The 20,574-nt window shown below is 47.1% G+C and overlaps 1 protein-coding gene across 1 annotated transcript in view; it reads right to left on the minus strand.

Annotated features, from left to right (window-relative positions):
- LOC146186881 (uncharacterized) overlaps positions 1–19,254 on the minus strand; it is a 59,183-nt gene extending 39,929 nt beyond the window's left edge. The window contains exons 1-6 of the mRNA XM_084608134.1: positions 19,220–19,254; positions 17,467–17,964; positions 16,554–16,862; positions 13,425–13,593; positions 13,156–13,295; positions 10,679–10,808 (exon numbers count right to left, since the gene is read on the minus strand). Coding sequence (XP_084464260.1) covers positions 10,679–10,808; positions 13,156–13,295; positions 13,425–13,593; positions 16,554–16,862; positions 17,467–17,964; positions 19,220–19,254 — 1,281 coding nt within the window. The remainder of the gene's footprint in view (positions 1–10,678; positions 10,809–13,155; positions 13,296–13,424; positions 13,594–16,553; positions 16,863–17,466; positions 17,965–19,219) is intronic.
- Positions 19,255–20,574: the final 1,320 nt, after the last annotated feature.

Below are 20,574 nucleotides of genomic sequence, written 5' to 3' on the forward strand. Positions count from 1 at the left end.
CCAAACAAGGCTAACTAATTTCATGGAGAAAAACGACCTGTGACCGCACGAGATGGTCGGGTTCCATCCGGACCTGTGCACACAGGATGTAATGCTCCGATTACAACATGACATAATTCACTCGAAATCCAGAGACTCGAAGGTAATTCTAGCACTAGATCTAAAAAGCATTTTACAACGTAAAACGCCAGGCAATTCTCGCGGGACTACAGGAATTAGGAGTCATCGAGAGGACATATAATTACGTAATGGATTTCCTGACAAACAGGACGTTGAAACTAAAATTTTAGGACCTAGAATCCCCCACTGTCCACCTGGGAAAAAAAGGAACTCCGCAAGGCTCGGTGCTCTCCCCCTTCCTTTTTAACGTGGTGATGAGAGGCCTTCCTGCTGCTCTTAAAGTCATAAAAGACCTGAAGTTCAGCATTTACGCGGACGACGTTTATCTCTGGGTGAACAATGGCAGCGATGGCAGCATAGAGTAACGCCTACATGCGGCGGTGGACACCATTGTGTCCTACGCGGCCGAAAGGGGTCTTTCGTGCTCTCCGCAAAAATCCGAACTTTTTATATATAATTGAAAATCAATGAGGTGGAAGGGCGACTTTAACGTAGAAATTAAGTTCGACGGCAAAACCGTACCTAGAGTCCAGCAAATCAGAATCCTTGGACTTTTTATTCAAGAGGACGGGTATAACGACGGAACGATAAAAAAACTCATTACTTACGCGCCGCAAGTAACAGAGATATTTAGGAGGATTGCATTCAAAGGCAGAGGCCTCAAATAGAGAAGCCTCTTGAGACTGATGCAGGCGTACATAATAAGTCGAATATGCTATGCCACACCGTTCCTCAACATCAGGGCCAATGAAAAAGATAAGATAGACGCATTCATCAGGCGTTGCGTACAGAGGGTGCTGGGTCTACCCATCTCCTCTTCTACGGAACGCCTGATAGAAATGGGAGTGCATAATAGCTGGACGGAACTTGCTGAAGCGGTGAGAATCGCCCAACATGAAAGATTAAGTAGGTCGAGCACGGGTCGAACCATCTTAGAATGGGTGGGTCGAAAAATAAATAGGGGCACAGCCGACAAGGTTGCCCTACCACCACAATGTCGCGAGAACATCATTGTCCGTCCTCTCCCCCGCAACATGCACCCAGAATACCACAAGGAGAGACGGGAGAATAGAGCAGAAGCACTGGTTAAAAGTGCAAAAGAATTCAGAGTAAAAGAAGTTGCCTACGTAGACGCTGCAAGCGGCCGATCAGGGGCGGCAGTCGCCGCGGTAGTCGATGGTAGCGGCGCACCATTCGTCTCCGCCACCATCCGAAGCAGAAACATAGACACGGCTGAAGAGGTCGCAATAGCGCTCGCTTGCGTCGGAACGAAGGCTAGATTGATCTTTAGCGACAATAAAACTGCTCTCTGGAATATCGGAAAAGGCAGGGTCTCGCAAGAAGCCGCCCGAATTCTAAAAGCTGCAACAAAAATCGATCGCAAAATCACCCTAATTTGGGTCCCAGCACACACGTCCGTCCCCGGCAACCAGGCGGCCCATGATTTCGTCCGAGATCTCTACTTCCGGGCAAACGCGGAGCCGCCCGACTGCCAGGCGATGGACGAACGTTTGCAAACCTATAAAGATATAATCGAAAATTATAGATTAGGAAGACGTCTAATGCCGTCACCGAATCCTAGCTTAAATAATAAAGAGGCCATAGCCCGGCGGCGACTACAAGCCGGAAATTTCCCGAACCCTGTCTGGTTGTTTCACACCCAGATAGATGAGAGAAAAAAATGATAAATGTAAAGACTGCGAAGCGAGGGGGACCCTGGACCATATACTTTGGGAATGCCCTAAGTCTCCGGGCGCTAGGGACAACAATAACAGTAGAGAAGCCTGGGTAACCCTGCTGCGAAGCGACGTCCCCGCTGACCAGCAGAAAGCCGTCCGCCTGGCGGCTGAGGCCGCGAATAACCAAAGTATATTCGCCAGTCCTTAGTCGCGGAGGTTCCAGCCCCCGTTCCTCAGGCCTGCGTGCCAGGAGCGGGGAGTAGGGGGCCTCCTAAATCGGTGGAAAGTAAAGTTTTAATCAATCAATCAATCCATCTATACGCTGTGTGGTGCGGCTGTCGTAAATGCGTGTTGTTGTTGTTGTTGTTGTTGTTAAGAACTTTGTTTTTCCACCGATGTGGGGAGACTCCCCTGATGGGGCTGGGGCAGGTAGACCACCGGCGCGGGGGCTAGCCTGCCACCAAATGTTTATCTGTTGTAGGCCGTCATTGCACCCGCCACTGCTTCGGTGGTGGACGACGGCTGTTGTTGCGGCGCGCGTCTACTTTCCCTCTTCCTTTTCTTTCTTCTCTATTTTCTCTTCTGTATGCACGAGGCAGCGGAGGTGGCTGAGCTACAGAGCCAGTAACAGGCCCGCGCACTTTCTTTTCCTTCTTCCTACAGCCACAAAACAACAACAGGAAGCCCCCTACTCTCCGCCCCCGGCACGCAGGCCTATGGGACAGAGGCCGGGGCTTCCGCGACTAAAGACAGGCGAAGCGACAGTGCTTTTTCGCGGATTCAGTCATGGATCGCCTGGCGCTGCCATGGCCGAATGCGACGTGAATACGATATCACTTCTGGTTATTTCCGGAGTCCTCCATTACGGCGTCTCTCATAGCCTCAGTCGCTTTGGGACGTTAAACCCCACAAATCAAACCAAACCTATAATACATGACCGAATGAGATGTCATGACGACGTCACCATGTGATGACGTCTAGCTTATCATTGTCAATAGTCATGTGGCTAATTAGGACTAGTTAGTCATTAGTTGGCACTGGTTAGTCACTGGCTAGCCGATAATTAGCACTGGTTAATGACTAGTTAGGCATCAGTCATTAGCACTACCCTAGCGATGCAGCTACTACACTGGTGATGTAGGAGCGGTGCGATCATGGCTCTGCCACCAGGTCGACGTGGCCACAGCCAGAGCAAAAATGCGACTTTGCGGCAAATGTAGCCAACGCCACACACACTCTGTGTACACCTGTGTGCACTGACATCGCACAGCGGACGGGGGTCGGAGGGTGGCTGGTTCTAGCCCTGATGGGGCTGGGGCAGATGGGGCAGCTCCGCTTGCGGCGGAGGCTTTCTCCCTCTTCTTTTTCTTTCTTCTCTAGTTTCTTCTGTTGTGGCTGTAGGAAGAAGGAAAAGAAAATGCACGGACCTGCTACTGGCTCTGTAGCTGAGCAGTAGCAGCAGCTGAGAGAAGGAAGGAAAAAAGAGGGAGAGAAAGAGCGTGGCGCAACAGCCGTCGTCTACCACCTAAGCGTAGCAAGCCCGTGCATTTTCGTTTCCTTCTTTCTACAGCCACAACAACAGCCTACCAAATATCTCTTGTAGGCTGTCAATGCACCCGTCACCGCTTCGGTGGTGGACGATGGTCGTTTCGGTGCCGGTCTTTCTCTCCCTCTTTTTCTTCTGAATTTTCTCTTCTGTCCACACGAGGCAGCAAAGGGAGGGGAGGAAGGTGTTGAGCAGTGACTGGTCCTAGCGCTACGAGTCGGGGACGGTAGGTCAACGCCGCTTGCGGTTGGGGCTAGCCTGCCACCAATTTTTATCTGTTGTAGGCCGTCATTGCACCCGCCACCGCTTAGGTGGCGGACTACGGCCATTGGGGCACGCGTCTTTTTCTACCCTCTTCGTTGTTCCTTCTCTACTTCTGTCCGCACGAGGCAGAGGAGGTGCAGTGGTAAGACGCCCGACTAGCTGTGCCGGAGTACCCGGGTTCGCACCCGGCCTTGCCGGCTGCGTTTCGATGGAGGCGAAGCGAAGCGGCGTCCGTGTGCTGTGCGATGTCAGCGCACGTTAAAGATCCCCATGTGGTCGAAATTACTCCGTAGCCCTCCACTACGCCTCCTCTTTCTCTCTTTCCACTTTCACTCCCATCTTCCTCCCTTCTCTTACGGCGCGGTTGCGGTGTCCACAGAAAACAAGTGAGACAGTTACCGCCCCTTTCCATTCCTATAAATAAATCAGAGGTGGCTCAGCTACAGAGCCAGCAGCAGGCCCATGCATTTTCTTTTCCTCCTTTCTACAGCCACAACAGGCAGCAGAGGCGGCTCAGCTACAGAGGCAGTAGCAGGCCTGTGCATTGTATTTTCCTTCCTACAGCCACAACAACAAGAACATCGCACAGCACACGGACGTCTCTGTTTCGCCTCCATCGCTCCGCCGCGGTGGTGCAGTGGTAAGACGCCCGACTACTGTGCTGGAGTACCCGGGTTCGATCCCGACCGCTGGTGGCAGCGTTTCCATGGAGGTGAAACAAAGTGACGTCCATGTGCTGTGCGATGTCAGTGCACATTTGAGATCCCCAGGTGGTCGAAATTACTCCGGAGCCCTCTACTACGGTATCCCGTTCTCTCTGTCTGCTTTCGCTCCCACCTTCCTCCCATTCTTTACGGCAAGGTTCAAGTGTCCACGGAACAAGCGTCACAGATACTGCCTTTCCTTTCCTGTGAATCAATTATTATTATTAAACGCAGCAACCGGCAGAACGTAAAGAGCGGTGCATAGTAGCAGCAAAGAGGGAATGAGAGTAAAAAGTTGGAGAGCAGCGGAGACGCCCGAACAAGGAACGGCTTCTCAAACAGGGATGCCAGACTGCCGAACGTAATAGACAGAGCATAGCCGCCGAAATGGGGCCTATGGAAAAGTTGTCAGCGGGAACCAACAGAAGAGGTCCTGACGCTCATTGCTTAACATAAGGGCCTCAACAAGCTCAGCCAGAAACGTACAGCCTTTCCGCACAAAGCGGCTCTGAAGCAGACACCCTGGGCTCTACGCTTTTGACAATTGCTGCACCTCTCGCTACGTATATCCTGGCATAGCTTAGTATAAAAAAGAAGATTCAGTGAACAAGGGTAAATAGGGTACTCCTCAGGTCGCAGATGAGCCAACGTTTAGACAAGTGGACTTGTCTTCGTCTGGGCAAGGGTAAATAGGGTACGCCTCAGGTCGCAGATGAGCCAACGTTTCGGCAAGTGGACTTGTCTTCGTCCGGGCATGCCCAGACGAAGACAAGTCCACTTGCCGAAACGTTGGCTCATCTGCGACCTGAGGCGTACCCTATTTACCCTTGTTCACTGAATCTTCTTTTTTATACCGTGCGAACCATCTTCTTCCTTTCGTTCTACCTGAATCCTGTCATAGCTTAGTTAAGCGACTGTCGTTTTTTCATAACTTCGATGATTCCGCAGTGGCATGTGCCATCGACGCGCAACAAAAATTCCGAGAGCACTGTGGAATCTGCACTACAGAAAGAAATGCTAAAGCCTAAGCGTCGCTGGTGCACACGGTTCTTCACGTTTGCTTTCATTATCATTATCATTGTCAACTAAATGCAGCGTGATTATCCTTTCTAAAGTCATCATTGTCATTATAACTAATCGCAGCGTCAGTGTCATCGCTACTATCATCCTCAGGGTAGACAAGGAGAATTATGATGTGCGCTGCACGATCCCATGCGAGGCGCAATTGTTTAAAGCGCTCGGCTGTGGATGCAAGAAATGGTGGTTCGATTCCTGGCGGCAACATGATTTATTTTTTTTTTTTTATTTTTAACTGCATTCCACACTATAGACAAGGGCGATTTTAATGGGCGTTTCACGATACGGACCATGCCGCAGTTGGTTAAAGCGCTCGGCGGGGGTCCAAGGATGAAGGTTCGATTCCTGCTGGAGACAAGATTGATATTCCTCTGATGATGTCATCATGATGTCACCTGATTGACAGCTATAGTTTGACCGGACGAATTAACGCCGGCAGTAGACCAATAAAGGCTTTCACCTTAATATAGGTCTAGCGATCACTATCGTCTGCACGGACAGCATCAATTTGGTAAGCTCACGTCATCCGGTGCTGTAAGCGTTGCCACGTTGCTAACTTCAGTGATGTAGCTGAAGCGGGTTCTTTTTCAACGTTCTGTTCAACTGCGTAACCCATACATCAAAGACGACACGGGCCAGCTGCTGTTGATGCGGCGTCGGACGTACGTAAATACAGTATTCGGAAGCTGTATACAAGCGGTGTCGGACGGCATTCTATCACTGCTTATTTTATGCATTGCTGTTGAAACGTGATTTAGCATGAAAAAATGAGAAGGGTTCAAAGCTGCTGAACCTAATGTGGAGCGAAAGCATTAGCTGCGGGTGAGCGAGCATTCGTCTTCTTCGCTCTTTTAGTCTTCTTCTCAGTCTTCTTCGTCTCCTTCGTCTTCATATTCTTCGTATTCTTCCTTGGCTTCGTCTACTTCTTGATCTTTGTCTTCTTCTTAATATTTGGTTTCTGCTTCATCTTTGTCTTCTTCGCCTTCTTATTCTTGTATTTACGTCTCTTCACGACGTAGGTGATAGAAAAATGCTCGGAATATAACCAGCCCTTATATATAGCATTCATTGATTACGAAAAAGCATTTGACTCAGTTGAAACCTCGGCGGTGATGCAGGCATTGCGAAATCAGGGGGCAGACAAGCCGTACGTGAAAGTGCTGGAAGATATATATAGTGGCTGCACAGCAACCATAGTTCTGCATAAAGAAAGTAACAAAATTCCCATAAAGAAAGGTGTTAGGCAAGGAGACACAATCTCCCCAGTACTATTCACAGCTTGTTTAGAGGAATTATTCAGAGACTTGGAATGGGAGCAGTTAGGGATAAGGGTAGATGGAGAATACCTCAGTAATCTGCGATTTGCTGATGACATTGCCTTGCTAAGCAACTCGGGGGATGAACTGCAAATAATGATTGATGACCTAGACAGGAAAAGTAGAAAGGTAGGCTTGAAAATCAATATGCAGAAGACTATGGTAATGTTCAACAGCCTCGGGAAGGAACAGCAGTTTACATTAGGCAGCGAAATACTGGAAGTAGTAGGCGAATATGTCTACTTAGGACAGGTAGTAACCGCAGATCCGGACCATGAAAAGGAAATAACAAGAAGAATAAGATTGGGATATAGCGCATTTGGCAAGCACTCGCAGATTATGACTAGCAGCTTACCGGTATCGCTCAAGAGGAAAGTATACAACAGTTGCATCTTACCTGTACTCACCTATGGGGCGGAAACGTGGAGGCTAACCAAGAGAGTTCTACTTAAGTTGAGGACAATCCAGAGGGCTATGGAACGAAAAATGGTAGCGGTAACATTAAGAGATAGAAAGCGTGCAGAGTGGGTCAGAGAAATAACTCAAGTTACCGACATTCTAGTAGAAATTAAGAAGAAGAAATGGACATGGGCAGGACATGTAGTGCGAAGAGAGGATAACCGATTGTCGCTGAGGGTAACAAACTGGATTTCAAGGGAAGGAAAGCGTAGCAGGGGGCGGCAGAAAGTTAGGTGGGCGGATGAGATTAAGAAGTTCGCAGGGGTCAAGTGGATGCAGCTAGCACAGAACCGGGTTAAGTGGAGAAATATGGGAGAGGCCTTCGCCCTGCAGTGGGTATAATCAGGCTGGTGATGATCATGATGATGACGATGACGTAGCTGCTGCCACTCGCAGCATTGAAAACCTACCCCAGTGTAGCTTTCGCTACAACATTTATGTTGTTGAAGCGGGGAAACCCGTGAATGTTCCTCAATCGTGCACATAAGTGTTTGGCGACAGCCGCCTGTTTTTGGTTGCATGTGGTACACCACGGTGGCGTTGCGTCGGTGTTCCGTCGCGCCGCATCAAGATCACAGAGGAACTTCGCTCCATGTAGGTGGCCCTTAATAGCTGCTTCGCATCGCGTTGTCCTGCTTTGTCGCTCTAATACCACGTGACTAGGAGGGAGGAAAGAACGGTGATTACAGTTTGTTCGCCGGCGGTTGTTCCTCTACTTTCACATGAATTAGGTGCGCCTGAGCGACTGCGTCAACTCTTTGGCAGCGTAATCAGCCCGTGTCGCTCATTCAGCAGAGCTTTACACTCTGTATGAAGAGGTTTAGAAGAGTTAGTCTTCACTTATTTGTAGCTACCGCTTCCGCGGTGCAATGCGCTTGCAGCGCGCATTGAATTCATCGGAATAAGGCGTGAGTGTTGTCGGGTGGTCCTACAGTGTTCTTGCTCGGACAACTGCTTCCTTCGGTGATAAGACGAACTGGCGTATCGCATGCGCAATAATTTGGGGATCGTCAATTTTTATTTCATAGTATATATTGTCACGAGCCAGGAAGAAGTTGGCACTGACGTGGGCAGGGACGCTAGCGCTAGATCTGCAATTTTTTAATAAACGTCATCTACTATCGCCATCGGTCATGTTCTGTCTCCTTTCTTCATCAGCTTGCCGCCTCGTAACAATATAAAGATCCCCAGTGTTCGAAGCACCTGAGTGTGTGATGTAAATATTAAAACCCCGATCGCACCTGACTGAGACGCATGAACAGAATTGTAAGCCAGCTTCGTTGTTGTAGACGTGAAGTGGAAAACTATGCTTGATTTCACCTAACCAGAGCATCTACATGCAAATCAACCATTTAGGATCATGTTACTACTGTGTTGTAAGCGCCTATATATACATTTGCATTATTCTCGTTCTTAGGCGTTCAAACATTTTGCTCTTTTGTTAACATGAATATATTGTTTAGTCTATCAGTTTTGGATTCCGCACTGCATAAATGCTGACATCAGAATGTAAACAGTAAAGGAACCCCCCGCCACTCTATTTGCATACTGTACTCATGGTCGCTTATATAGAGCTACAGATAAAAAAAAAATTACGACCGATTTACATAGTTAATCAAATGCAAAATTGGTGCGTAGCCATTGCACTTCAGCACGTCAAGCACGGCGAACCTGCGCCGCAGTACAACGGCCCGGCTTCATCCATTGCGACGCGAAGCAAACGTGCGGCGCAGCGGCGTCCTCAGCTTTCCTTACATCATCTTCCGAAATGAACGAAAACAGGCACAATGCACCTCTTTACAATGCACTGCTCTGCGGCCGAAAGGTCTGGGGTGGTATCATGGGGGGAGAGAGAGATGGAAACGCACTTGAAAGCGAAATCCAGTGAAAGCGCGGAGGTGGGCACATGCTGCTGCACGACGCGGCGAGCATCTCGGAGTCGAGACCCAGGGATCACTGCACGTGAACGTCTGCTGTCCGTGAAGATTGAGGTGTGACTGATGCAAGGAGAGAAATGCCGAAGTTGAGGACGCGCGAGCGACGCACGACTGCTCACTCCGGAGTAACACACGCTTGTGCACCGCTGCCCAGTGACAGCCGCCAAGCCCGCAACTGACACGCCCCTCTCTCACTAGAGAGTTTTAGTATAGGGGGCCCCAAGCTTTGGGGCCCCAAAGAAGCTTGGGGCGTTGACATGCACATGCGCAGAAAGTAAGGTGCGCTTGGGATCTTGGGTTAACGCTAGGGGCGGCCCCTATTTTTCGAATATAGCGTTCGCCCCAAGCCGCGGTTGGGTCGCTTGGATTACGGCAATATGGCGGCGTCCGGCCAAGCGGCGGCCGATCGCCTCGGCACTCATTCGTCGTCACTACTCAATAGTGTCACGCGTTCATAGCAAACGAAAGACCAATGAAGCTTATGCTATGTCTCATGATGCCCGAACCAGCAAATTTTAGCGATAAAACGCGCTAAATTTTCTGATTGGTTCCGGATTTACCGAGCTGCTAGGCTTGGCTAAAGTCCCTAGATCCGTTTTTTAACAAAAACTTAAAAAACGGATCTAGGGACGTTAGGCTTGGCGAGTTCGCCTCGTTTGGTTGCCATGGGGACCAGACGGCGGAAAGCGCGGAAGGTTCAAATGAGGTTTCCCGGCCTCGGTCTGGATTGACAATTGGCCGATTTCGTCTTGTCTGACGAAAACTGTTTATATAACTGGTAGTTTTAATATATTTTTGTGCAATAATAGTACTTTTTGATGAATAAAATAGCGTTACTTAAATGCTTTTCCTTGGTTTACCATCGTGGCGCTGCAATCAATGAGCGCCAGCACAGCTGCGCTGCGTCGGGAAAACCCTTAAACTCGCCACTCGGCTAACACATTGTACCGCGGCACGCTATTTCATTGGAGGCCCCAAGCCTTGGTTACCCCTATTCTAAACCTCCCTACTATCTTACTCTCTCACTGGGTGCATTTATGCGGCCGCTCCGCCCCCTCAGTGTTAGGTCGCGTAATGCGGACGTCGCCACCTTTTGTTTCTCCACTTCAAGTTCACGAGGAGAGAGAGTGAGCCGCTTCGGACAGACATCGGCGAAATCCGTGATTGCGGCTAGTAGCTCTACGCACAAAAAAAAAAAAAAAAAGCCCTCGTGAGTTTAAGTTAATTTAGAAGGGAAGCAAAATTAAGTTTCTGACGGAGAATATGGGGCCTCAGTAATGCATTGCGGCCTCTGTGGCAGTAGCAATGCGAAGAGCAGAGGAAGGCCTCATCAATTACTGCTCGCAAGCACAACATCAATACAAATGCAAATATTTTAGGATTGCTTTACTATTGTGCCATATCATATAGAATCACTTAAGGCGAAATACTGAAGACGGATGACCTTCACCCGCTATTTCCTTCGCCTCGGCATTGGAAGGTGAATAATATATGGTGCCATTTTGTCGGACGCCCGTTTGATGCTCGGGCTGGGCAGCGACCAGCCAGCCCGTATTATGCGTACAGTGCTACTCACTATGCTAATGGTGTAGTTGCTTGCGCTCCTCAGAGGCGACGATCCCGTAATGATGCACTGCGGGTAGCCGGCAGCAAACTCGTCCTCGGTGAAATGTGTCCAAGGTATCAGACCTTCCACCGGAAACCGCCTGGGTAAAATACATAGAAAAGAAAAAAATTTAGGCTGAAGAGCATAATAGCAATAGCCTTTTGCGCTTTCGTTTCTACGTCTCTGCTTTTATCTCTATGTTGCGTGTGCGCACTTATTTTAATTATATTTATTTTCTTTGGTTTTATCGTCGGCGGCAATTGCTTATCAGGACTGCTCTCCTCGACATGGGAGTCTGCACTGACTCAGACGTGCCCTACGAAGCTTTTTATAGCGACTGAGCCTAACTAGACGAACGGTGGAATTATGTCGATGTCAGAACTTATTGCGACGTCTCGCAGACACATCTCGTGGAATCTCGCAACACAGCAAGCTGATAGCAACGTCTCGCGAACGCGAGATTTTCACCTTTTGCCTTATGATAGCTTCGCCTTGTGGAAGTTATCGCCTTATGATAGCTCTTACACTCTGGGAGGACTCCATATTACCAGGAGCCTTCTGGCCTTCACACCGTACGCCCCGCCCGGGATACCATTTATGGTTAATTAGGTCAGTATTATGAACCATGCAGCCCACCGTCTGAATAAGCGTGAGCGAAATTATGAAGAATGATAAATCTGCAATGGAGTGTCGCAAACGTCCGCGATTAAGCACCTATAAAGAATGAGAACTTAAAATAGTATGTTTATCTCAGCAAACCAACTAAAAAGAAGACGCCTATATGAACAACTCATAGCTGTTGTTTTGAGCGCAAATGTCTGTAGACAACCATTCTTCTTTTTTGAAGTCAGGGTTTCAGTACGCGGAACTCGACGTGAACGCGACGATGGTAAGTGTCGAGCGAAAGAGAAATGCATTTGTCCTTTGATGGTCGCTAAGGCGAACTGAAACAGAAAATTTCGCTGGCTGTCGGGAAGCGCACGCGCGATCAGCCAATCAGTCTCTCGCTGGCCGTTTTCACTTTGTCACGTAGCTGCTCCCCAGAGAGAGAGAGGGAGAGAACTTTATTGTGGGAGGTAGTGTTACTGCTGGGTCTTAGTGAAAGAGCCAAATGGCTGTTAGCTGATGGCTTGCGGTGACTTCTTCAGCGCGATTTACGGCGCCCAATTGTACACCGGGGCTCGCGTTATGCAGCACTTCCTGCCAGGATTCAAGTGAGAGAGCTTCTATGAGAGCCTTGGGAGGCGGGTACTCTGAGTAATTCCATAGGATATGATTAAGGTGAGCTTTCTTTCCACACCTAGTGCAGGATGAGCTTATGCTGTCCGGAAATATGTGTGCGTAAACTTCAGGGTCGGGTAAGGAGTTCTTTTGTAGTTTACTCCAAACAATGTCTTGTCTTGTTAGTCATCTGTTTGGTGGTGGGTATAGCGAATGGCATAGAATTGGAGGCACTCTTGTCAGCGGCTTGAATCCGTGTCGCAAATTGGACTGAAAATGGCAAAGAAGGCGGATACTAAATACGCGAAACTGTGCATAGCACCACGCCGAACGCTGCGCAATGAACCGCTTCGTCATAATTTAACACGAATTGACTTGCGCGTCACCATATTGCGTAATAAAAAGAAATAAAACAGAATAACCGACAACGTTACGAGAACGTTGGTGGTGGCGAGCAAGTCGACAAGGCTCTAACACTTGTTTCACGGCATCAAACATTCCGTCGCACAAACGCGTTCTCTGAGGTAATGCATGCCCTCTAAGCCAAAACTGTCATGGGGGAGGAGGTGGTGAAGGGTGGCAGCTTTGGACATCAACGCAACTTGGTGTCAAAGAAAAATATGCGTCGGCATGGCGCGTAATGCGATATCCAGATAATCGATGCCGTCTTTGGAAACGTGATTGAATTTCGTTACAAGGAAAGCGTAGGAGAGACTGCAGGAAGCCGCGTGAAGGGTGTGATTAGGAAGTGTGCAGGGAGTTATGCGACCAACGCAATACATGATTACGTGGAGGGACGTGAAATAACCTTTTGCCCCGCAATGGACGCAGCTAACCTGGTGCTGCTGATAGCTGGAAGTTGTGCTCCCTTGGCTATGGCGGTTGTCTCGAACGGACAACGCACCTGAACGTTATTCGTTAACTATAAGTAACGCAGTGTCTAATAGTGAATTACACGATGGCGTTAAGGTGCACTTTATACATTCTAGCGCAGAAACGTACATATAGCGGGTGAAAAAGGAAAATAAAATTATGGACAACAGTTAATTGCTGAGGGTTGACCATGCAGGCACAGCCTGATAATAATGCTTTGATCGCAAGGTGGTAGGCTATGCCATGGCTCTTTACGCAAATATCTAAAACCCACTTTGAAAGGCACTAGAAGATTGTGGACGGCAATAAATACAGTAGGATGTCAGCAAAAATAGCGACCTTGGCACACTTACTCCAGTTGTTCGCTTATGTTCCCGAGGAAGGGCGCCTGGTTGTTCGGCCAGATCCGGAAGCCGAGGATTATGAAGCCGCCGCTGGTTGCTTGAGCGCTAGGCTGAGTGCGATTCATTTCGCGTTGCCTGTTTCTGAGCTCCTGCAACCAAGCGCATTTCAAGTGCGCCCTTCAACGTGGCGAACAAGGTTGAGACTGTGTTTTTGGTACGCACAAGCGAAATCACAAGGAGCTGACATTTCTTGAAAATTACATAGCAGCCTTTCGTACCCTTAGGAAGTTGAAACACGCAGTGACAGCATTCTGGATGGGCACATTTTGCCATGGTTTGACTTCCAGATCGAGCACGGCGTGGTGGAATATGTTCCTGGACCAGTAATTCTGCAGCTTGGTCCGGCCTGTCGAACCGCTCACGTGCGCCATCGCGTCAGCGATCCTTCTGCAACAGTATAAGCCATATGAAAGTAAAGGCTCGCCGGAGGCGGATTTCATGTCTTCTCGAAGACGGGGACACACGCCCTGTTTTTGGAGGGGGTAAAAGCGAGGCGGTAAATATGCTGTTTACTTAGGGAGGGCTACGACTCGGTAAATTACGTTTACAGTTGCCGATACGGCTTAAGGATCGTCGGCAAGAAGGACTCCGTATTTCGCAATGCCAGATAAATAAGCAGAATACTTTCGATATTGCTGAGCCTGCCCTGCAAACGGAGAAGGAATGTATCATTTACCAAATATTCAGATACTGGCTGGCTCAAAATTACGGTAGGAGTCCTAAATTCAACGGAGTGATGTAAAAGAAGCGAGCAATGCAATAATCTTCACAAAGGGCATAATATTTTATGTTTATCCTTATTGCGTAACGATCACTAAAAAGCTTGTTGTAGTCTAAGTTGCTTGAGGCCAGTCTAACTTGGAACAGGCAGGGTTTAAAGTCAAGATATAACAAACATCAATTTGGTCAGATTTTGTAAGACATAATATGAAACTAAACGCAAAACGAATATCCTTTTGTTTGTTTACGTTAAGTCCTTTTTGGGACACCGTCAAATGTTTTCTCCTTGAACTTTTGCCCAAAGACTCTCATTTGCTCGCCTATAGTTCAACGCAAAAAAATCGGCAGAGGACATGCTTGCTATGTAGGTCAATATGTTAAATGTTCATTTCCCTTTAAATTAGTAACCTGATTGTAGAAACACAATAATTGGACTCTGCAGAAATTATTTCAGGAAAGTATAATTTCTGACTGCACGCCCAGGGATGATATTTAAAAAAAAGAAAAAAAAACGAATTGCTCCAGCGCAAACCCTGAAAGGCTGGAAGATATATTATAATGATAAGCAAATGAACTTTACCTCTAATCATTCTGGAAATAGTATAACGTAACTTATATAACATATTTCTATGTAACTTTGACGCGATGACAACTTGCACATTCTTAGCTGCCAAATAAACCGAATTACTCGAGAATAACTTTAATTGAAGTTAGATTACTTGATTATAAAGCAAAGCATATGATGACTAATATCAAGCATATAAAGCAAGCTAGAAACTTTGAATTACTCGTAGGAAAACGCACAAAAATATTTTCTCTATTTCTGCGCCGTTCTTTAGCCAGATGTCAATTGAATCAGTTTAGCTAATTGCATAATAAAAGAAAGCAATGTAGAACTAAATATTTTACCTTAAATTCCGCACCTTTATAAGAAGGTAGTTTTTTCTGCTCTGCTGCATATGTGTTGCAGAACTGCGGAATAGGACGAGAAGCCTATAATGTAATTCTTCACCGACATAGCTTTGGCAGTTGTTTCCTTCCTTTTGTTTTTGTGCTATTCACGCTGTGTTAAGACTGTGCTCGAATTTTATTCCTACCATTAAGATACCGGTTGTAACACCATTGACAACGCTGGTCATGAATGTTGTTTTGCAGCGAAAACTCGCATGCTCCCGTTGCAGCATATGCAGCGCAGTGCGGTTTTAACGAATTACCCTTCCCGAAACAGTGCTCACCAGTTTTGGTGGGCAATGATTTCCAAGCTCCGTTAACGGCAGTCTTATGTGCGCAATGCGCACCCAAATTGATACGCAGGGAAGTCCAAAGAGCAGTGACAAAATCGGCAGTACATATCAGCTGCCCGCCGGTCATATCGAGCCTTGTCACACCATAACACGTATAAAGTGTAAACTTTGTTATGATTTTCAAAAATATACATATGCGCGATCAAATCTCGTGAAACCTTCGTGATGCACTTGTGCTGGCCTGAATCGCGCTCTTTTTGCCCCTTGGAGCAAGGCCATTTCCTATTTGGCTGGCTTCACTCCCTCGCACTGGCGCTTGCGGGGGAAGTGTTGCTCAAGAAATTCTACGTAACCTGCAGGTAGAGACCCAGTCCGTTGAAGCCAGACGAAACGGTTTAACCAGCACAACCCTGAAAGTTCGACACAAATTTGCTGATTGCAATCTCCTTGCTTATTTATCCACAGTACACCTGTGCCGCCATGGGGCCATTATCACAGGCGAGACAAGCTTAAAACGATGCGTTCATAGGTCAGGTTAAGTAGCAAGAAGTTACAAAAGCGCGGGCTAAAACCAAGTTCAACAAAAGTAGTTGACAATGATACAATGTCACAAATATCGAGGAGAAAGAAAATCGTGATGATGTCAAGCACCCATACTTTTTCAAAGTTCTTGGTGAAAAGAATTTTCAAAACATTTCTTTCTGTAATTGTATGCTCCCGCTTTGGAGTGATGGTACCTGCTCGAGACATGAGTTGGTTCGGACAGATTGTTGCGTCTGTTGATGCCTGTAAGGTACGATAATTAAAGCCTTAATTGTTTCTTCTGGTGGGTAACATCTACCAGCCAAGCTATGCGTTTATCTTGCTGATACGATGAAAAGCACAATTTTTGGAGACCAAGCGTAATGCTTCGGTGAGTGTGACTGCGTTGCTATCAAGATTTTCACAATGTAATCTCAAGAGGAGCATGGTGTGGCAGAGGAAGAAGAAATGAATGATGAAAAGAAAAGAGAACGAAGGTCACGGCGGACACAGTCTTTCCACAAGCAAACCACTGGCGGACCACTGATCTTCAGTTATATGGTGTCACGGGAAGTATTCTATCAGAAACAAAAAACCTGATGACGCTTTATACAGGCATTTGGCAGTGGTCAAAGTTCTGGACCGACTGCGGGTCTTGTTGATTATCCCTGTTCCGTTCCGAAACCACAATTGATCACATTAGTGATTTGTTTGAAAAACTATATAATGTTTGATAATACCCGATTGTCAAGTAATACAACTCAATACGTACTCGTATATGGTTTTACTACTTGGCCCTAGGAGATAACCTGCACGTGATATTTTTTTTCGCCACATCGAATGGAGGAGCGGAGATCTTGCCTGTGGGAGAAGTTGACGGCAAAGCTTATGCTCGGGAATCGGGCAACCATGGCGAGCATCTTCTGGAGGTCCGGGTGGCTGTCGTCTAGCAAGGTGTCCCGGCTTGCCCGCGCGTACAACGGAATGAAGGCAAAGTCGCACGCCTGTGTCAGGGTTATCGCATCGTAGTCCTGCCGGAACGTGCCGAACACGCACCACACCATCCTCCTTGGCATTGGTCCTGGAGCCTGTGGTGTTGGAACCGGCGCTGAGAAAACAAGCAGCAGTGACCATAAGTGCTTGCTTGTGATCCAACGCTGGATGCTAGACCTACGCGGCACCCGAACTGCTTGTATTAGGACTGGGTAAAGTAGAATATTGCTGACTGCATATCTGCATGCTTATGTCCTGCTTCTATGTTTACGGTATTTCTCCGGTGATCTGCAAACCCTATGAATGGTAACAATTTGCACACGCCTCAACGTTGGACAGCCTCAGATGCAGGGGCTACAATTTTCGAAAATACAGATCCCCTTGGTATATTCCTATGCATTCTGACTTCCTAGAATCGATGATAAATCTGTCCACCTGTTCGCTTGCGGTGCATTCTTAACACTTAGCCGTACTTAAAACCGATCGCCGCATATTTATTAAATGTCTATGTATATTACAAATAGGAAGGCACTGAACGACGTTAAGCTAGTGTTCCCTTGCTTTTATCGCAGACACAGAAATGCCCTACCCGCGAGTAAATGAATATTTAGCATTGTATAGCGCTTCGTCTTGAAGAGTAAACTATCCTATATGAAAACGAAGCAAGTGCACTGAAGGTCGTTCTCATGAACTCTTAGACGCACTACGCTTTCACAGTAGCTCGCCTAAATATTAGGACTGGGCGTGCGCGCCGCGGAACAAAGGACAATGATAGACATACTTGTAGTGGTTGTGGTCGTTGTCGTGGTAGTTGTTGTGGTAGTCGTAGTTGTGGTGGTGGTCGTCGTCGTAGTAGTTGTTGTTGTGGTAGTCGTAGTTGTGGTGGTGGTCGTTGTAGTTGTTGTGGTAGTCGTAGTTGTGGTGGTGGTAGTCGTAGTAGTAGTTGTTGTGGTAGTCGTAGTTGTGGTGGTGGTCGTTGTCGTTGTAGTTGTGGTAGTCGTAGTAGTTGTTGTGGTAGTCGTTGTTGTGGTGGTTGTAGTGGTAGTACTCGTAGTTGTGGTAGTTGTGGTTGTTGTGGTGGTTGTGGTGGTTGTGGTAGTTGTGGTAGTTGTGGTGGTTGTGGTAGTTGTGGTGGTTGTGGTAGTTGTGGTAGTTGTGGTCGTAGTTGTGCTTGTGGTTGTAGTTGTCGTGGTTGTTGTTGTAGTTGTTGTGGTTGTGGTAGTCGTGGTGGTTGTGGTGGTAGTTGGGGTCGTTGTGGGCGTGGTAGTGACCGGAGGATCTGCGAGGGAAAAGAGACAATAATTTACACGCAAAGGTAACTGACGCCGGGATACTGACGCTATAGGTACGCTGAATAACATGCATTTCACAGAATTTTCACAGCGTCGCAAAAATATTTATTCAAGGTTGTGCAATAAAAGTGAATCAATAACAATGTGAGAGCAAAGTCAGGATCACGCTAAACTAAATCGCTCGTCACGTACACCTTTGCGAGCTTATTGTTACGCAGATTAGGGCTATATTTTTACTGCTAACTGCGTTTGCACTGCTCGACCTGCGGTGAATGGCTGGGTAGTGCGAAGATTTGGAGGAGCGTGGATATACAGCGACTTTTCCAGTATAGTTGAGAGGGCACAGTCGTGGAGGTATCGGTGGCGCCATCGTGAGACCGGCCGTGACGTTGGTTTCCATCCACTTCATCCCACTCCTTTTATCACGTAAAATATCCCGACCGAATTCAGCAGAAATGACACTTCACAATATATATGAGACCTAGATGCCAAGAATTTGTTGTTTTTCTGTTCAGCATAGCTGCGCCGTATACTGCGCACGTAACAGCAATCTCTGCACTTGCCCCTCAAGATGATGAGCAGGAGGTAACCCATCAGAGCCAGCAGTAAGATGAGGAACGAGAAGAGCAGCAGCACGATGCACCGGCTCCCCCTGGCAGGGCAGCAGGAGTATAGTTAACAAATTAATAACAATCCCAATAAAGGAACGACGCATGAAAGCGATCTGAAGCTGGTATTTATTGATAAATTACAGCTTTTTCATGAAACAGATTCTGCTTAGAAGGGAAACGAAGCATGTATGACGAGCCTCCTCCCACCTACCCACCATCCATTATTTCGGTATTAAATGCTGTTCTCGCCGCCACAAATCACTCTCCCGCATTAAATGCATTGGCTGAAGTCAATGCATTTTGGAGGGTTTATTAATCACTGAGGTTTCTTCTAGCCCCATTCACATCACAGCAGTGACCAGGGATAAATTTTCGTTGGTCACGTCACGAGCTAAGTGCCGGTAAGAAAAATGCATGTCCTGAAGTTTAACTTTCCTAGCGACATATGCTTCTTTTCCTGTGAAAAAATGATCGGCATAGTGATGGGTATGCAGTAACATTTACTGGGTAAGGAATGGCACGGTGCCGGCGTCATTTGCTACTCAAAAATAAAGTTAGTAAAACTAAAAGCCTGTGAAATTGAGCGCATGAAAGGAGATTTGCGAAGCTATAATTATAATGTACTACTCACCTCAACCTCACAATCACTAAGCACGACTCAGCCATAAAATCCTTCTACAAGAACGTCTTCCTACGATCAAGCGTTTCCATAAATTTATCCCTATACTTCAAAGAATTTCTTTTCTAAAAATTTTAGGACAACGCATGCTTGCTCGCCTGTATTTCTGGTTACCGGAATTGATTAGTCAGTAACAGCACCTTTAATGTCGTTGCTGCTCATTTGTGGCACTGGGGCCTGCGGAACGAATAAAAAGATAAAACTGGTCGCCTGCTTAACATCGCTAACGGCGCTAATGTGTGGCCAAAAGTGTGATAGCAATTTGATATTGCATCAATATATTCGCACAAATTTTCATTTAGTAAAGTGCTACTTAGTAAGCATATTTTTCGATTGACGCTTTCACGCACGTTCTACGAAAATTCTTTTTCCATCTAATGTAACTGCACAGAAGAACAGCTCTGAATGACAGGTCCAAAGGAACTATCATTTAGGATGCTGTGTACGTACCACGAGCCAGTTGTGAGCGTGAAGGGTGAGGGGGTGCCATGCACTTCAATCGGGCTGAAAAATAGCGCCGCATGTCTGATATTAGAATGACAAACCGATGAATCAGCGACTATATTTTGCCCCCTCCCCCCTACCCTGACACTGTGGTTCTGAAAGAAGCCTGCTTCTCCGGTGTGCTAACGGAGTGCACATAGCAATAGATGGGGTCCGCTCCACACTAACTCGCGCTACAGAGAAAGCTTGTTCACGGCTTTGTGAACCAGGTAATATGTCGCAAAATTAATTATTGATCTCAATCTTTGGGCATCCCCTTATGCAAAGTTACATCCAAGACAGTTTTTTGCTTCGTCTAGTCTAAAGAATGTTTAGTTTAGACGCAACGAATGTCATATAAATCAATACAGTGGTTGCGTCATAACAGAGGTACTTCTCCTGTGCTCAATTTGCAAGCAATAAAATCGTCTGGACATTTTCCTGAAGCTTGAGGAGACGACGGAGTGCCTCAATTGAAGAAGCGAGTCTGAACCAGACTGCTGGTTAACACCAAATGTTCCAGACTAACAGCCGCCTCTTGAACTTCTTGACGTGCAGCAACATACCCGCGAAGGAAAGTTCTCGTTCCTCCAGGACAGGCATGTGCCCGCCCTGGCCAGCTTCAAGTTTTTCCAAACTCGTGGCCAGTACGACCACTGATGGCAGTGCCATACAGCGACAGAAGTTGGAACATTCGGGCCAGTGAAACTTCGGTACGCTGAAATTCATCAGTACGCACCAATCATACCCAGAAATTTTCGGATAATTCCAAAAATATTCTTGAAACCATATTTTTGGCACATATATCTTCCTTGTACCATAAA

The sequence above is a fragment of the Amblyomma maculatum genome, chromosome 6 (assembly GCF_055883805.1).
Source record: "Amblyomma maculatum isolate TAMU_Amacu chromosome 6, ASM5588380v1, whole genome shotgun sequence".
Lineage (NCBI taxonomy): Eukaryota > Metazoa > Arthropoda > Arachnida > Ixodida > Ixodidae > Amblyomma > Amblyomma maculatum.